The 17,469-nt window shown below is 39.7% G+C and overlaps 1 protein-coding gene across 1 annotated transcript in view; it reads right to left on the minus strand.

Moving 5' to 3' along the window:
* sh3bp5b (SH3-domain binding protein 5b (BTK-associated)) overlaps window positions 1-17,469 on the minus strand; it is a 67,205-nt gene continuing 49,736 nt past the window's right edge. The window contains exons 6-9 of the mRNA XM_049582775.1: window positions 14,352-14,394; window positions 12,393-12,612; window positions 6,581-6,940; window positions 1-2,450 (exon numbers count right to left, since the gene is read on the minus strand). Coding sequence (XP_049438732.1) covers window positions 2,236-2,450; window positions 6,581-6,940; window positions 12,393-12,612; window positions 14,352-14,394 — 838 coding nt within the window. The 3' untranslated portion in view covers window positions 1-2,235. The remainder of the gene's footprint in view (window positions 2,451-6,580; window positions 6,941-12,392; window positions 12,613-14,351; window positions 14,395-17,469) is intronic.

Consider the following 17,469-nt stretch of genomic DNA (forward strand, 5'->3'; position numbering starts at 1 on the left):
TGAAGTGAACATCCGTTTATTTTACTCTTAGTTTGAAAAACAGGCACATTAGTTGCTTCGAGATGATGCAGAGGACTGAACATCTGCACACACAGCTATGAGAGGGCAGACTGGTCAGCGGTTCATATCCCAAATTCCACATCAAAAAGTGACACAGATATACGAATATATACAGATATCACATTTTGTTCTCACACATAATACACACACCGAACAAAGATAGCGCGAGGCAAAAGGCTGCAAACTACTACTTCATTTACCACCTTTTTTTCCCCCACAGCTTTACTCTAATGCTGATGAGGCAGATGTTGACCATTTTGTAAAATCTCAGCCTTCCATTCACATTTTCTGTAGGGACTAATGAGTTTGGAGCTAAGTGCCACAGACAGAGTAGGCAAGTCAGAAAGTTTTGAGAGACAGACCAACATGTTGTTGGTTTGTTTTTTTAATTTGTTGGCGATAACAAAAATACAGATTATTGCCGCCTCATCCTTTAATCTTAGGAGCAAATGAGTATTTTCAGGACACAAGTTAATATTGGGATCTGAACTTCTCTCATAATATGGCACCTGAATAATCAAGAAAAACAAGTTACATTTTTTTCCAATTATTCCTTTAAAATACATCCCTTACACACTTAACCCCAACCTGTAGTTCATTTAGCTTTAAATTATAAATCTATCTCCAACAACACAATCCAGCGTTGGTTTTCAGAAGCACACAAACTACATTGCTTGCTCTTTCATTTATATCTAAAAACTCCTGGTTTCACTGTTAGCATCCATCAAGAAATGTTCCAGAGTTCCAGAGCTGAGTCCTCTTTTTGCTTTGTCTTTCATAGTTTTTAGGTGGAAGGAGTTTTTAGGGAAAATGTAGGGACTCCAGTACAGAGCCCTGAGGGACACACCAGGAGGCTAGACATACTGTCTCAGTGTCTGAAGGATCAAAAATGTCATTCCACATAAAAGCAGCATAGATAAATTATAAAACAGGGTGCAGAGAAGAAAATTAAATTCTTGGTGGTTCAGTTTTCCCTCTCAGTTTGTGATCCACCTCCCCACATAGTTGTGCTACTAGATTGTGACTTGTCTATGTCCCTGGGTTTATGATGGGGCTGTTGGTGATGTAGATACAGAGGCTAAATTCAGTCTTTTTTTTTTTTTACCCTAGTTTTGTTTTTTCATTTTTTTGTCAAAAATGACGGAAGTGGAAGTGGTGGAAGCTGTCAATGCAATAAGCAAAGATTTTTGTTCCGTTTTTGGATTCGTCATTCACCATGAAGGCATGCAAATTAAAAAAAAGTTTTCGCTGAGAATTTTACATAACGCAGGGTGAGTGTATTTTATCTAATAAATGAAAAGTTAAATTTATAAGAAATGTGTTATTTCTACATTCTGCAATTACATCACCTTTCTTTAAACCACAGGAGGCAGTAAAACACTTCAGCTTCATGTTGAGTCACTCTCAGTATGCAGCTGAGTGTATGCATTTATATGTTTGTCTGCAACAAGACTGTTCGACACATTTTGTGTTTACCTGAACCTGCGCTGGATGTGCACGTCATGGTGGCAAAAGCTAAAACTTAACCAGAATTATAGCTTTATGTTGAAAACAAAAAGCTTTTTAACATTGGAGGGTCCACAGTGCCTAAACCAGAACATTTACATATATATAACCTCGGAAAACAAATTATACCTCAACTACAGGAGCATATAGCAGATTAAGACACTATTTATTTATTTATTGAACATCTTCACGTGACTTTAATTCCTTTAACTGTTGACTGTTAAGGACATAACCCCTGTATGGTTTACAGTATGCAAAGTGTCATTTAATAGTAATAAATTCTCAATTTCAATGAACAGTTATACCAACTATTATCAGAAAGTCAAAGCTTGCTTTTGCAGCTTTTAGTGGAAAAATAAAAATTAACAACATGAGTAATTTCTAACCATCTTTTTCTTCCATCACCCTCATCCAGCACATTTCAACATAACAGTGCTCTTTATTTCTCAGGCATGAGAGTCCAAAAGTGCAATGTCCTTTGTAAGGGAGGTGGGAGTAACAACACTGCCATGATGTACAAGAAACCTTATATACACCAACGATGACATTCAAAGTCTCTCTTTGACCGTGGAGTTTCTAAATGGAGTGCAGTTGTGGCAGGTAGCTTATAAACAGCTCAGTTTCAGAGTTTGAGTCAATATCTCTCCAACATATTCTCTTCTTTTGTCCTCAGACTCCTTTGACCAGAACCACAGTCTGCCCAGCCTCAGTCTTCTGGGAACAGTTGTCCATGTTTTTGGCGTTGTCGGTGCGGGGGCGACGCAGGTTCAGAAAGCTGAAGCGTGCCTCCAGACTGAAGCTCTTCTTGGTGTTGGAGGTTGAGCTGTTGTTGTTGGAGGCTGGCGCATTGTCGAGATCTCCCTCTGCACCTTCTGCCCGGTCACCTGCAGCACAGGAGGAGGTCAGTGATGGTTAATGAGTACAAACATCAGCAAGATGGGTAAAAAAAAGTCATAGTATAGAATGTAAAAAAACCCCCAACAACCATAGCATAGTATGTCGAAAAAGTGGGGGGAAAAAAGTCATAGTAAAGTACGTATGTCCAAAAAAGAAAAGTCACAGTACAATGTATGTATAAATATATACATATATATACATATACATATATATATACATATATATATATATATATATACATATACACACATGTACACACACACACACACACACACACACACACACACATACACATATATATATGTGTATATATATATATATATGTATGTCAAAAAAAGTGGAAAAAGTCATAGTATAGTATGTCAAAAAAATGGGAAAAAAGTCATAATATAGTATGTCAAAAAAAGGGGAAAAAAGTCATAATATAGTATGTCAAAAAAAGTGAAAAAGTCATAGTATAGTATGTCGAAAAAAGTGAAAAAGTCATAGTATAATATGTCCAAAAAAAAGGGAAAAAAGACATAGTATAGTATGTCGAAAAAAGTGAAAAAGTCATAGTATAGTATGTCAAAAAAAGGGAAAAAAGACATAGTATAGTATGTCGAAAAAAGTGAAAAAGTCATAGTATAGTATGTCAAAAAAAGTGGAAAAAGTCATAGTATAGTATGTTCGAAAAAAGTGAAAAAGTCATAGTATAGTATGTTCGAAAAAAAGTGGAAAAAGTCATAGTATAGTATGTCAAAAAAAGGGGAAAAAAGACATAGTATAGTATGTTGAAAAAAGTGGAAAAAGTCATAGTATAATATGTCAAAAAAAGGGGAAAAAAGACATAGTATGGTATGTCAAAAAAGGGGGAAAAAGACATAGTATAGTATGTTGAAAAAAGTGGAAAAAGTCATAGTATAATATGTCAAAAAAAGGGGAAAAAAGACATAGTATAGTATGTTGAAAAAAGTGGAAAAAGTCATAGTATAATATGTCAAAAAAAGGGGAAAAAAGACATAGTATGGTATGTCAAAAAAGGGGAAAAAAGACATAGTATAGTATGTTGAAAAAAGTGGAAAAAGTCATAGTATAATATGTCAAAAAAAGGGGAAAAAAGACATAGTATGGTATGTCAAAAAAGGGGAAAAAAGACAGTATAGTATGTCGAAAAAAGGGGAAAAAAGTCATAGTATAGTATGTCGAAAAAAGGGGGAAAAGTCATAGTATAGTATGTCGAAAAAAGTCATAGTATAGTATGTCGAAAAAAGTGGAAAAAAGTCATAGTATAGTATGTCGAAAAAAGGGGAAAAAAGTCATAGTATAGTATGTCGAAAAAAGGGGGAAAAAGACATAGTATAGTATGTTGAAAAAAGTGGAAAAAGTCATAGTATAGTATGTCGAAAAAAGGGGAAAAAAGTCATAGTATAGTATGTCGAAAAAAGGGGAAAAAAGACATAGTATAGTATGTTGAAAAAAGTGGAAAAAGTCATAGTATAGTATGTCGAAAAAAGGGGAAAAAAGACATAGTATAGTATGTCAGAAAAAGGGGAAAAAAGACAGTATAGTATGTTGAAAAAAGTGGAAAAAGTCATAGTATAGTATGTCGAAAAAAGGGGAAAAAAGACATAGTATAGTATGTCGAAAAAAGGGGAAAAAAGTCATAGTATAGTATGTCAAAAAAAGGGAAAAAAGACATAGTATAGTATGTTAAAAAAGTGGAAAAAGTCATAGTATAATATGTCGAAAAAAGGGGAAAAAAGACATAGTATAGTATGTTGAAAAAAGTGGAAAAAGTCATAGTATAGTATGTTGAAAAAAGGGGGAAAAAGTCATAGTATAGTATGTTGAAAAAAGGGGGAAAAAGTCATAGTATAGTATGTCGAAAAAAGGGGAAAAAAGTCATAGTATAGTATGTTGAAAAAAGGGGGAAAAAGTCATAGTATAGTATGTCGAAAAAAGGGGAAAAAAGTCATAGTATAGTATGTCGAAAAAAGGGGGAAAAGTCATAGTATAGTATGTCGAAAAAAGGGGAAAAAAGTCATAGTATAGTATGTCGAAAAAAGTGAAAAAAGGCATAGTATAGTATGTCGAAAAAGGTGGAAAAAAGTCATAGTATAGTATGTCGAAAAAAGGGGAAAAAAGACATAGTATAGTATGTCGAAAAAAGGGGGAAAAGTCATAGTATAGTATGTCGAAAAAAGTCATAGTATAGTATGTCGAAAAAAGGGGGAAAAGTCATAGTATAGTATGTCGAAAAAAGGGGAAAAAGTCATAGTATAGTATGTCGAAAAAAGTCATAGTATAGTATGTCGAAAAAAGGGGAAAAAAGTCATAGTATAGTATGTCGAAAAAAGTGGAAAAAGTCATAGTATAGTATGTCGAAAAAAGGGGAAAAAAGTCATAGTATAGTATGTCGAAAAAAGGGGGAAAAGTCATAGTATAGTATGTCGAAAAAAGTGGAAAAAGTCATAGTATAGTATGTCGAAAAAGGTGGAAAAAAGTCATAGTATAGTATGTCGAAAAAAGTGGAAAAAGTCATAGTATAGTATGTCGAAAAAAGTGGAAAAAGTCATAGTATAGTATGTCGAAAAAAGTGGAAAAAGTCATAGTATAGTATGTCGAAAAAAGTGGAAAAAGTCATAGTATAGTATGTCGAAAAAGGTGGAAAAAAGTCATAGTATAGTATGTCGAAAAAAGGGGAAAAAGTCATAGTATAGTATGTCGAAAAAAGTGGAAAAAGTCATAGTATAGTATGTCGAAAAAGGTGGAAAAAAGTCATAGTATAGTATGTCGAAAAAAGTGGAAAAAGTCATAGTATAGTATGTCGAAAAAAGGGGAAAAAGTCATAGTATAGTATGTCGAAAAAGGTGGAAAAAAGTCATAGTATAGTATGCGAAAAATGGGGAAAAAAGTCATAGTATAGTATGTCGAAAAAGTGGAAAAAGTCGTAGTATAGTATGTCGAAAAAAGACATAGTATAGTATGTCAAAAAAAGGGAAAAAAGACATAGTATAGTATGTCGAAAAAAGGGGGAAAAGTCATAGTATAGTATGTCGAAAAAAGGGGGAAAAGTCATAGTATAGTATGTCGAAAAAAGTCATAGTATAGTATGTCGAAAAAAGGGGAAAAAAGTCATAGTATAGTATGTCGAAAAAAGTGGAAAAAGTCATAGTATAGTATGTCGAAAAAAGTGGAAAAAGTCATAGTATAGTATGTCGAAAAAAGTGGAAAAAGTCATAGTATAGTATGTCGAAAAAGGTGGAAAAAAGTCATAGTATAGTATGTCGAAAAAAGGGGAAAAAAGTCATAGTATAGTATGTCGAAAAAAGGGGAAAAAGTCATAGTATATGATGTTGAAAAAACTCAAAAAAGAAATACTATAGTATATTAAAAATGGAAAACAAAAGTCAGTAACAATTCTTTATTAAAGGGATAGTGCACCCACGATATAGTATAACGAAAAAAGTCATAGTGCAGTATGTCGATTTTTTTTTTTTAAAAAAGCTTGTCAAATTTCAAAAATAAGACATTTGTATTGTTTGTTGAGAAACCTCTTAAGTGAATTTTCAAGTGGACACACACACACACACACACACACACACACACACACACACACACACACACAGCTCTCAGTTATTCATTAAGGCTGTCTGAAGTGTGGTGAACCACTTCTTCTCTCTGCACATGTGTTTTGTCTCCCTGTCACTTTGACTAATAGGCTGCTCTCATGGAGCAGGTGTGAGTCGAGCAGGTAGCAGCACATCGTACGTCTTTACCCAAAATAGATTCTCAGACATCATCCATCTCACTTCCTGTTTCTTTTTCTGTTCTTCTTTTTCTGTTCTTTTTTCTTCCTGTGTAACCGCTCATGTGCTGCACAATAAATAGAGCCATTTACAGCTGATGGTGAGCGGCTCTCAGCACATTCATTCACACCAACATCTCTTTATTTTTTTCTTCCGTGTTTTATTTTTATATCAAAATAACAGCAGGGCTGCACCTTACAATTATTTTCAGAATGGATTCATCTGAGGATTACATTCCTGATTAATGTTTATTCTATAAAATATGAGGAAATAGTCACACACACACACACACACACACACACACACACACACACACCATCACCCACCTCTCTCCAGGTCGCATTCTGGTGACGATGCTCCGCTGCACTCGCTACGTGGCCCGAGCACCGGTGAGATGAGTCCAAAGTCGGACAGCGACACGGTGCTGGGAAGGTCCAGACTGCAGGGCCTGGACAGAGGAGACGGGGAGGAGGAAGAGGAGGAGGAGGAGGGAGTGGGTGATGATGAGGCAGAGGAGGATGTGCAGGAGGAGGAAGAGGAGGAGCTGGCAAAGGGGCAGGGTGACAGGAGCTCCTGAGGGCTGCTGGGAGATGAACCCAGGCTGCAGGTGGAGCGAGTCTCGGAGTCTTCCTCCGACATGATGCTGCTGCCGCCACACGCCTCATCGTCGAAACACACCGACGCCACTGCAGCAGGAGGGAGGGAGGGAGGGAGGAGAGGAGGGGAAGATGGAAAAGGAGAAAGGGAGACAAGGATAAAATATTTTTAGAGATGACAGAAAAAGGGGAAAGAATTGAGAGTGAAAGGAGGATGTAAAAAGTGACCGTGAGGTAGGAGACAAGAGGAAACAGAGGAGATGGAGTGATGAGAGTGGAGGAAGAAGGCAGAGGGAGATTAAATGAGACGAGGGAGCATGAACAGTAAAGGGAAAGAGAAGGAACAGAGAAAAGGAGGGAAACAGTAAAGTAAGAGGTGAAAAAGTGCAAGTGTAGGAGGGAAACGGATCAGAGGAGGAAGAGAGGTGGAGGGAGGATGATGAGGAGAGAATAAGTGAGAGGAGAAAGGAGGGATGGAGGAATAACGAACAAACACAAAAGAGAAAAAGATGTGATGAAGATAAAAGAGTGTGAGTGTGCAAAGAGCGCACAGAAATAGAACTGAGACGACTTTAAAGTGACACATCGCTCCCTGCGGAGGTGTTTCATTTTCCCTGACATTAATCAAAGCACACGAACGCACCGTCACTGTCTGTTGTTAAATTCAGCCACAGCGGCACTGTCAGGTTCACTCCGTATCACAGCGTCTGCTACAGGATTAGACGCCTCCTATGCTTTTCTGTTACCATGGTGACACCACCCGATTGACTCCAGGCCAGCAGGACGCAGAGGGCACAACTCTATTTTATATCCTTCAACTGCTGCACGTACAGCCCTTCAAGTGATGTTAAAGTCAAAGTGGACGTTGGGCTGAGCAACAGGAAGGTATTATAGTGTTTGAGACATAAGACTATATGTCGTCTTGGAATTTGGATATCGTTGTCTCGTGATAAAGGGTGTTTTCTCCCTCATTTTAAACGCTGAATTACTGTAAAATTCTGTCAATTTACTTACCAGACTTTTCTATTTGATTAACGCTCATCTTTACGGACGGTCGTTATAGCCACATTATTGAGGAAAATCTCATTGTGTTAATATTTGCTGAAACAAAACAAAAAAACAATAGTCATCCCTACAACTTTGTTGCATCAAAGAGTATTCAGTCAGAAATAAATGGTCCTTGCATTAATGAAATGCTTTTGAAGAGATTTAAAAATATCAAGATATATTGTATATTGAGATATAAGCACTGTTGAGATATATTGCTTCATATCCTTGTAATCTGTACAACCTCAGCTAAAAGGTCCTGTAGGTCAATAAACCATAATAACTGAAAATATACTGAACATACTTTGTCATCAGATTTTCTAAAATAAAAATACAAAACATATTGATCCAAAAGATTTTTAAAATGTAGAAACCTAAATGAAATATGTCCTAACACTCCATAGGTTATTTGGTTTTTGAGTTATGCTCATTTTTATGAGCAGAATGCAAATATGTTATGATGGACTCATCATTCATTCCTCTGGCACCACCGCACATTCTTGTGTGGTTCACAATAACATCGTGCAATAACGACAAGCTGAAGACAGAAGCCTTAGCTTCTACTGCAAAAAGAATGAATTTCCTGGCTTTTATGATTTATATTTTAGTTCTATATTTACAGGATTATGTAAACAACAGTGTCCTGTGGCCATTACAGGGAAATTCTGTACGTTTGCATCACACGTAAGGTCAGGTAGCATAAGGTGATGATGGGATGACGAGGAGACAGAAGCCTTGCCTCATTCACATCGCAGCGATGTGCCTCAGCAGTCCCCAAGTGCAGCGGCAGAACGTGTATTCACGCCAAAACCAAACCCACACGTCGCACAGCGGCCGCTGCTGTCCCGTCAAAATACAAACCACACCTGAACAGTTGGTGGCAAATCTCCAATAAACCCCAAAGAAGAAGAAGTGAGTTTGGACCCAAAGCCCAGGTTGGACAAGTTTTGCGTCAGTGATTATTCCAACTCTTGTAGAATTAATATTTAGCACTACAAATAGGTCTCTGTCTGCTTTGTATTACTACTAAAGTTTATGTGTGTTTACTATATATAAAATATGAGGTGTCACACACACACACACACACACACACACACACACACACACACACATCACCCACCTCTCTCCAGTGTGAATGCTCTGGACCTGTTAACATGCTCGCTGCAATGAAAACGCAAGTGAACAGCACCATTCGTGAGACTTTGAGTAAAAAGTCGGACAACTAGAGTGAAGGAGGTCAGACTTAGGGTTAAGTTTAGAGAGGAGGAAGAGGAGGAGGAGGAGGGAGTGGGTGATGATGTTAATTTGGAGATGAAGGTCAGGAACTGTAATTCAAGCTTTCAAAGTGTCTCATGTCTTCACAGCATGTTTGGAGTAAATTGCTGGGAAACTCAACTGCATTTAAACTAATTTGGAGTTAAGTCTGTTTACTTCCTCAGCTCGCTGCTGCCTGCAGACGCCTCATCGATTTTCTCTGAAGTCCTTTAAAGCTTTGACCATTATCAGACTTTCCAAGAATCACAAACCCAACTAGGAATTCACTGAGGAAAAGGGAGAAGGATAAAATATTTCCTCAAGAGTCTGTCTCAAAAATGTCACCAGGCTTCTGAGTGGAAGAGGATGTATGAGTGCGTGAGGTCATCACCACAGAGCCAAGAGGAGATGGAACAATCTGTTTCTGATGAAGGAAAAAGGCATGAGGTGTGTTATTTGAAAAGACCTTACTGGCCTCACTGAACACTAACAGGAGGCTGAATGACAACAGAATGGCGAAACAGTAAATCTGATTCCAAAAGTGCCTGACATTTAGACAGATCAGAGGTGAGCAGCTGTTAGCGTGGAGGTCGAGAGGAGAGCAGCAGGATGGAGAAAGGTTTCACATGGACTAATCAACCTTTAATCTCATTAGAACAAACATCAGAGTCACGATGGCGACCATAAAGACCGTCCTATGATACATTTTAATGTGTGTCGTGAGAGTATCTGAGACTACCGGCGGATGGGTCACTGGGCTGCTCAGTACTCATGGATATTCGTCTGACTCCATCTTAAAGTTGGAGATGTCGCCCCGGAAACACTGTCGCCTGTTAAATTCAGCCACGGCGGCCCATGGCGGAGCTCCGCCGCCGTGGATCTCGTTACCGGAGATCATCTCCAGGTTCCTGAGGGCCGTCTTATATTCGCCTTTGGCCTGGGACAGCTTGGCCTGCCGCTGTCCACATTCTTCTTTCAACATGCAGGAAGGTATTATAGTGTTTGAGACATAAGACTATATGTCGCCTTGGAATTTGGATATCGTTGTCTCGTGATAAAGGTGTTTTCTCCTCATTTTAAACGCTGAATTACTGTAAAATTCTGTTAATTTACTTACCAGACTTTTCTATTTGATTAAAGATCATCTTTACGGACGGTCGTTATAGCCACATTATTGAGGAAAATCTCATTGTGTTAATATTTGCTGAAACAAAACAAACAATAGTCATCCCTACAACTTTGTTGCATCAAAGAGTATTCAGTCAGAAATAAATGGTCCTTGCATTAATGAAATGCTTTTGAAGAGATTTAAAAATATCAAGATATATTGTATATTGAGATATAAGCACTGTTGAGATATATTGCTTCATATCCTTGTAATCTGTACAACCTCAGCTAAAAGGTCCTGTAGGTCAATAAACCATAATAACTGAAAATATACTGAACATACTTTGTCATCAGATTTTCTAAAATAAAAATACAAAACATATTGATCCAAAAGATTTTTAAAATGTAGAAACCTAAATGAAATATGTCCTAACACTCCATAGGTTATTTGGTTTTTGAGTTATGCTCATTTTTATGAGCAGAATGCAAATATGTTATGATGGACTCATCATTCATTCCTCTGGCACCACCGCACATTCTTGTGTGGTTCACAATAACATCGTGCAATAACGACAAGCTGAAGACAGAAGCCTTAGCTTCTACTGCAAAAAGAATGAATTTCCTGGCTTTTATGATTTATATTTTAGTTCTATATTTACAGGATTATGTAAACAACAGTGTCCTGTGGCCATTACAGGGAAATTCTGTACGTTTGCATCACACGTAAGGTCAGGTAGCATAAGGTGATGATGGGATGACGAGGAGACAGAAGCCTTAAGCCTCATTCACATCGCAAGCGATGTGCTCTCGAAGCGGTCCCCAAGTGCAGCGGCAGAACGTGTATTCACGCCAAAACCAAACCCACACGTCGCACAGCGGCCGCTGCTGTCCCGTCAAAATACAAACCACACCTGAACAGTTGGTGGCAAATCTCCAATAAACCCCAAAGAAGAAGAAGTGAGTTTGGACCCAAAGCCCAGGTTGGACAAGTTTGCGCGTCAGTGATTATTCCAACTCTTGTAGAATTAATATTTAGCACTACAAATAGGTCTCTGTCTGCTTTGTATTACTACTAAAGTTTATGTGTGTTATGACCTCTCTTGGCAACCGTAGGTGTCGATTTTTTGTTGAATACAGCGACCATTCACTCGCAACTTGCGCAAAAAATTGGTGTCTCTTCTATTTTCGAGCTTGCTCGCGAAAGCTGCGCAACTCGAGCAGTGCGTAGAACGGATGCAGTGTGAATGCTCTGACCTGTTAACATGCTCGCCGAAATGAAAACGCAAGTGAACAGCGACCATTCGTGAGACTTTGAGGGTTAAAAATTACAACTAGAGTGAAGGAGGTCAGAATTAGGTTAAGTTTAGAGAAGGAGCTAAAGTTAGGCATGTAGTTGTGAGGGTTAATTTGGAGATGAAGGTCAGGAACTGTAATTCATTTGTACTTTCAAAGTGTCTCATGTCTTCACAGCATGTTTGGAGTAAATTGCTCGAAACTCAATTCTGCATTTAAACTAATTTGGAGTTAAGTTGTTTACGTCCTCAGCTCGCTGCCGCCCTGCAGACGTCGTTTATTTTCTCTGAAGTCCTTTAAAGCTTTGACCATTATCAGACTTTCCAAGAATCACAAACCCAACTAGGAATTCACTGAAACAGAGAAGAGCTTTGTGTTTCCTCAAGAGTCTGTCTCTATGTCACCAGGCTTCTCGGTGGAAGAGCGGCTGTATGAGTGCTTATTGTTTCATCACCACAGAGCCAAGAGACCGTTTCAACAATCTGTTTCTGATGAAGGAAAAAAAGTGCACATGTTCTGTGTGTGTTATTTGAAAAGACACCTTACTGGCCTCACTGAACACTAACAGGAGGCTGAATGACAACAGAATGGCGACTAAATCTGATTCCACCAGGCCTGACATTTAGACAGTCACCAGGTGAGCAGCTGTTAGCGTGGAGGTCGAGAGCAGAGCAGCAGGATGGGAAGGTTTCACATTTACTAATCAACCTTTAATCTCATTAGAACAAACATCAGAGTCACGCTGGCGACCATAAAGACAGTCCTATGATACATTTTAATGTTTGTCGTGAGAGAATCTGAGAATACAGGAGGATGGGTAACTGTGCTGCTCAGTACTCACTGGATATTCCGTCTGACTCCATCTTAAAGTTGGAGATGTCGTCCCCGGAAACACTGTCGCCCTCGGCGCCCACACCACGCCCCCGGGGGCCCATGGCGGAGCTCCGCCGTCGCTCGTGGATCTCGTCGGAGATCATCTCCAGGTTCCTGAGGGCCGTCTTATATTCGCCTTTGGCCTGGGACAGCTTGGCCTGCCGCTCGTCCACATTCTTCTTCAGGTTCTGGAGGGGAGACGATCAGTGAGAGAGGAGGGCGATGATGAAGGTCACAGACAACAGACAGATACTCATCAACATGTAGCGACTGTGATCAGACTGCCTCATGGGTGACAAATTATCTCAACTCCACCTAATGGAGGCTGACGGCGCCCCAGATTCAAATGTCCAAAAACACATAATTGAAACCACAAAATATCTCCATACTGCTCGTCCGTAGTGATCCAAGTGTCCTGAAGCCCCGACATAAAAAGTTGTTTGGAAAAACATCATTTGAACTCTGTTTTTAGCCTCATTGTAGCCTGCAGCTCTGACTGCCTCTCTGGGCACTGCGCTCACGTATGCGTGTGAGACCAGCAAAAGCACGTGAACACACATGAAGGCGGTGCCCATGTCTCACAGTCTCGCACAAGCACACACATGTCAGCGCGGTGCACAGAGAGACAGTCAGAGCTACAGGCTACAGTGAGACTAAAAACAGAGTTCAAGTGACATTTTTCCAAACAGCTTTTTATGTCAGAGCTTCAGGACACTTGGATCACTACGGACGAGCAGTATGGAGATATTTTGTGGTTTCCATTATGTGTTCTTGGACGTTTGAATCTGGGGCGCCGTCAGCCTCCATTAGGTGGAGTTGTGCTGCTACCTCCTCTCCCCTTGGATCTCCGCAAGTGATGTGAGGACTCTAAAACTTCACCTGAGCCTCCCTCGGCATATGGGTGAGTAGATAATGGCTGAATTTTCATTTGTGGGTGCACTATCCCTTTAATAAAGAATTGTTCTAACAAAAGAACCGTGGATCATCTGAGAGCATCAGAGCAGAAACAAGGATGACGAGTGCAAACTTGGCACCTTTCAGCAAAAATCTGGATTTTGAATCCAAAATGGAGCATCTGTGTTAATCATGATGGAATTAAACTATTTGCTTTTTTGGAACATGAGACAACAGTGCAGACATTTAGCTAAAATGGATCTTTGTTACTTAAGATTTCTTCTTCTTAAAGTAGGCTCGTTATAAGCTGAACACTGCAGCTTGCCGTTCTGTTTTTCTGTGTAAAATGATGCAGTGAAAAGAAGGCAGATAACTGACTGAAAACATGATGGCAGCATCGACTCTTCTAAATATGTTTCTTAGTGACACGGAGGCTGTGTGTATCAGCTCTGTGTTTGGAACATATTGAACATGAGGATCACGCTGCATAGAAACTGTTTTTGGAATTAGAATCTACTTTAACTGTTGTAAAACAAGGTGACTACAGATACGAGGAGCCAGATGCAGACTTCTCAGAGTCACCTTGAAGTTAAGTTTAATCCACTTGCTGGTGGATTTTTCTTTCAGCTCGCTATGAAAACAGAAGCGGAGGAGGTAGAAAAAAATCAAAGCAGTGCTGCCTTTGTTGCTCATTAGCTGATGCTAATTAGATAACAAACTTTGTGTTGCACAGCGCCCACGCTGCTGTTAACAGCCGCGGTGCTCTTTGTTTCTCACAGCTGCAGTTTGTGCACGAGTCAAACAGAAACAATCTGCCTGAAGCACAAAGACTTAACTGCAGCATGTAAAAACAAAAATCAACACTGCAGCCGTGACATGGCGAGTCGAGTGTTTGGGTCGAGGAATTTGACCCTTGACGGAGCTCGAGCACAGCTACATAAACAGTGACAACGATAACAGCAAGCTCATAACCAAAGGGGTGATCAGCAAGGTCGAGAGTGAAGTGAAACACAGCTGAGCCGGCGTCACGTACCTCCAGCTGCAGATAGTACTTCGCCTTCATCTCAAAGTAGGGCCTGCGGAGGAGGAGGAGGAGGAGGAAGAGGAGGAGGAGAGGTCAGGAGAGAGAGGGAGAGGAGACGATTAGATCGGAGGGGAAAAATACAGAGTAACCCAGAAAAAGAGCAGTACCCACATCGTCACCATGGCAACCTGGAGGAGGAGAGGCAGATAAAGGGGCTGTGATGTTGGGATGAGCGAACGATGCAGAACGGATTACCATCCTGCTGAGGCAACGCACAGCAAGGCTGCAGCTCGTTATTCACTCCGAGCAGAAAAATAACCACACACCAACAAACCCACTGAGACTTAGGTTATAAATAAGAAACATGTGTTCATACTTTATTAAATGTGTTTTCAGTGTCGACAGAATCGACATTAACAACTGTGGAGTCGGTGGAGGAAGAACTCAGGAGCCAGCTGCACAAAACACCTTAAGATTCTCCTTAAAGTCCTGGTTAAGGTCCCCTCAAAATAAAATCAGTTGCACAAAACGTCCTTAAGTCTTCTCCTTAAGGTTGGCTTAAAATGGTCACTCAAGTATTTATGGTTCTCTCCTTGTCTTGGTCTTACACTTAAGGAATCTTTGGAATGATGCACTAAAGACCTTAGCAACCAAAGCAGCATAAAAAAACTTAAGGTACTTCTGACTGAGAAGAGTGCTCTGTGCCAGGAGAACCCAATGGATACACTTCTGATTTTACACCATAAATTTGACTGAATTATTTTCATTGCTTCTTCTTACAGTTGTTTTCTGGTATTTGAGATCAACTTTACTTTGTAGTTTGTGCTTTCTATGATCGTACTCCTCCAGACGTATAATCTTTTCCTTCTCTGACCAACATGGTTTTCTTATCTTCTTTTCTTCTGACTCAGGCGTCACAGGCCTGAGTCAGAGCAAACAAACAATCTCCACGGAAACTTTTACTGCTGTGAAATCTCTTCCAATGCAATAAATGAGTTAGTTTCCTTAACTGAGGAAACCTTTTAAGGGATTCTGTGCAACTGTGTTAAGTCCTTCACCTAAGGAGAAATTGAGCCTTAGGTGTCATACTTAAAGAAAACACTTGAGGTGTTTTGTGCAACCAGTCGCATATTCTTTATTTAAATTTACAAAAATAATCCACTACGAGTAAAAGTCAGTGCAGATCAAGTTTTTTCAGGATCAACAAAGTTGCCGAAACAATAGTCAATGTTATGTCAGCGATGCCTGATATCCAGTGTAGTCAATGGATGATTGATTTCCTCCCAGTATAAAAACAATACTTGGACATTTTAACGACTGCATTACTCCCTAGATGTTACTTGATGTGACCACATTTTATTCACCTGCAGGGGGCGCCTGCTTAAGGAGGACTGGTAAGAGATTCCTGAGCTGCACATTTGGTTTTAAGAGATTTGTGTTGCACTTCCAATGACTAACCAGTGGGTGGCAGTGTGTGGCATGACACGCTACATTATAGTGGCTGACATGCAACTCTAGCATCATAACCCATGCATATACAAGAAAATGGCTTTTAAATAGCTGTGCACTGTAGTGACCTTCACCACTTCCTGCTGTGTGGCGATACAGCTGGCAGCAGTAGTTTGGTAGAAAGAAAATAGTTCCAACATGAAACTGCTCCCAACAAGGTCTGTGGATTATCTTGAGTAACCGGGTCATGATTTCAGCAGAGAGACATCGATGTCAAGTTTTTAAAATGTATTTTTTTGGAGTGCCGAAGACAGACATCTCTATGGCTGATACCTCCAACACCTGACAACTCACCACAGCAATCTAGACAGATCAGAGGAAAAACAGGGATTCTTGATTTTTGGGTGAACTGTCCCTTTAAATTCTTCATAATCAAAACCAAACCTCAGGATTAACTTTGACTGCTGCTCACTAAATCATGATTATGTAAACGTTATTTATGTATAACATTTCATACACTTTAGGGGTTTTAATGCTGCTGAAGATTAAATTTAAAGGGATAGTGCACCCAAAAATGAAATTCAGCCATTATCTACTCACCCATATGCCGAGGGAGGCTCTGGTGAAGTTTTAGAGTCATTTGAACTCTGTTTTTAGCCTCACTGTAGCCTGTAGCTCTAACTGCTTGTCTGTGTACCACAATGAGGCTAAAAACAGAGTTCAAATGACGTTTTTCCAAAAGAACGGACGAGCAGTATGGAGATATTTTGTGGTTTCAATTATGTGTTTTTTTTTGTGTGTTTTTGGACGTTTGTCAGCCTCCATTAGGTGGCGTTGTGTTGCTACCTCCTCTCCACTTGGATCTCTGCAAGTGTTGTGAGGACTCTGAAACTTCACCTGAGCCTCCCTCGGCATATGGGTGAGTAGATAATGGCTGCATTTTCATTTTTAGGTGTTCCCGATTTAAGAGAAAATAAAGCTCTGACACTGTAAATGATCACAATTGGAATAACAGCAGGAAATTTAATGTAAAGTATATTCTGTTCAGTGAGACACAGCGAGCCCTGTTCTGGATTATCACTTTACCTTTTAAATACTTTTTAGATACTGTTAATGTGTCACTGTCTGTACATTTACCAGAGATGCACTTCTGCCTGAAATCATCAGTAACAGTCGGAGGCTGACACGGCGTCCACAGGCTCTGATTGATGGCGTACAGACGTGAGGACTGAGGGAGGGTGTTATGTAACATCTCGTTATTTAAACTATGTTTCACTGAAGGTTCAGTTCAGACACTGAACCCTGAGCTCCAAACACACTCTGAACTGTGAAGGTCTCTGAAAGGCGACAGACAGACAGAGAGAGAGAGAGATGTGATGTCATCCTCACTGCAGGTCTGCACCTTCATTAACTGAGCTCACACTGGCTCCATCTGTGCGCAGTTAATGAGGGTTTGAGTGTTTGTGGTTTCAATTTACAGCAGATGATTTACAGTTTTTAGTTTGTGATGATAAAACGGTTCAAATACAAAATATCCTGCCGTGCAAACTGTGTTGTTTCATTTCTGCTTCTTTGTGGAAGGAACCAGGCTGCTCATTTGCATTTCCAACATCAGAATCATTTCCTGAGCTTCATTTACTCCAAACTGTGCCGATCAGTTTCTTTTTCCAGCAGCAGA

The sequence above is a fragment of the Epinephelus fuscoguttatus genome, linkage group LG8 (genome assembly GCF_011397635.1).
Source record: "Epinephelus fuscoguttatus linkage group LG8, E.fuscoguttatus.final_Chr_v1".
Lineage (NCBI taxonomy): Eukaryota > Metazoa > Chordata > Actinopteri > Perciformes > Serranidae > Epinephelus > Epinephelus fuscoguttatus.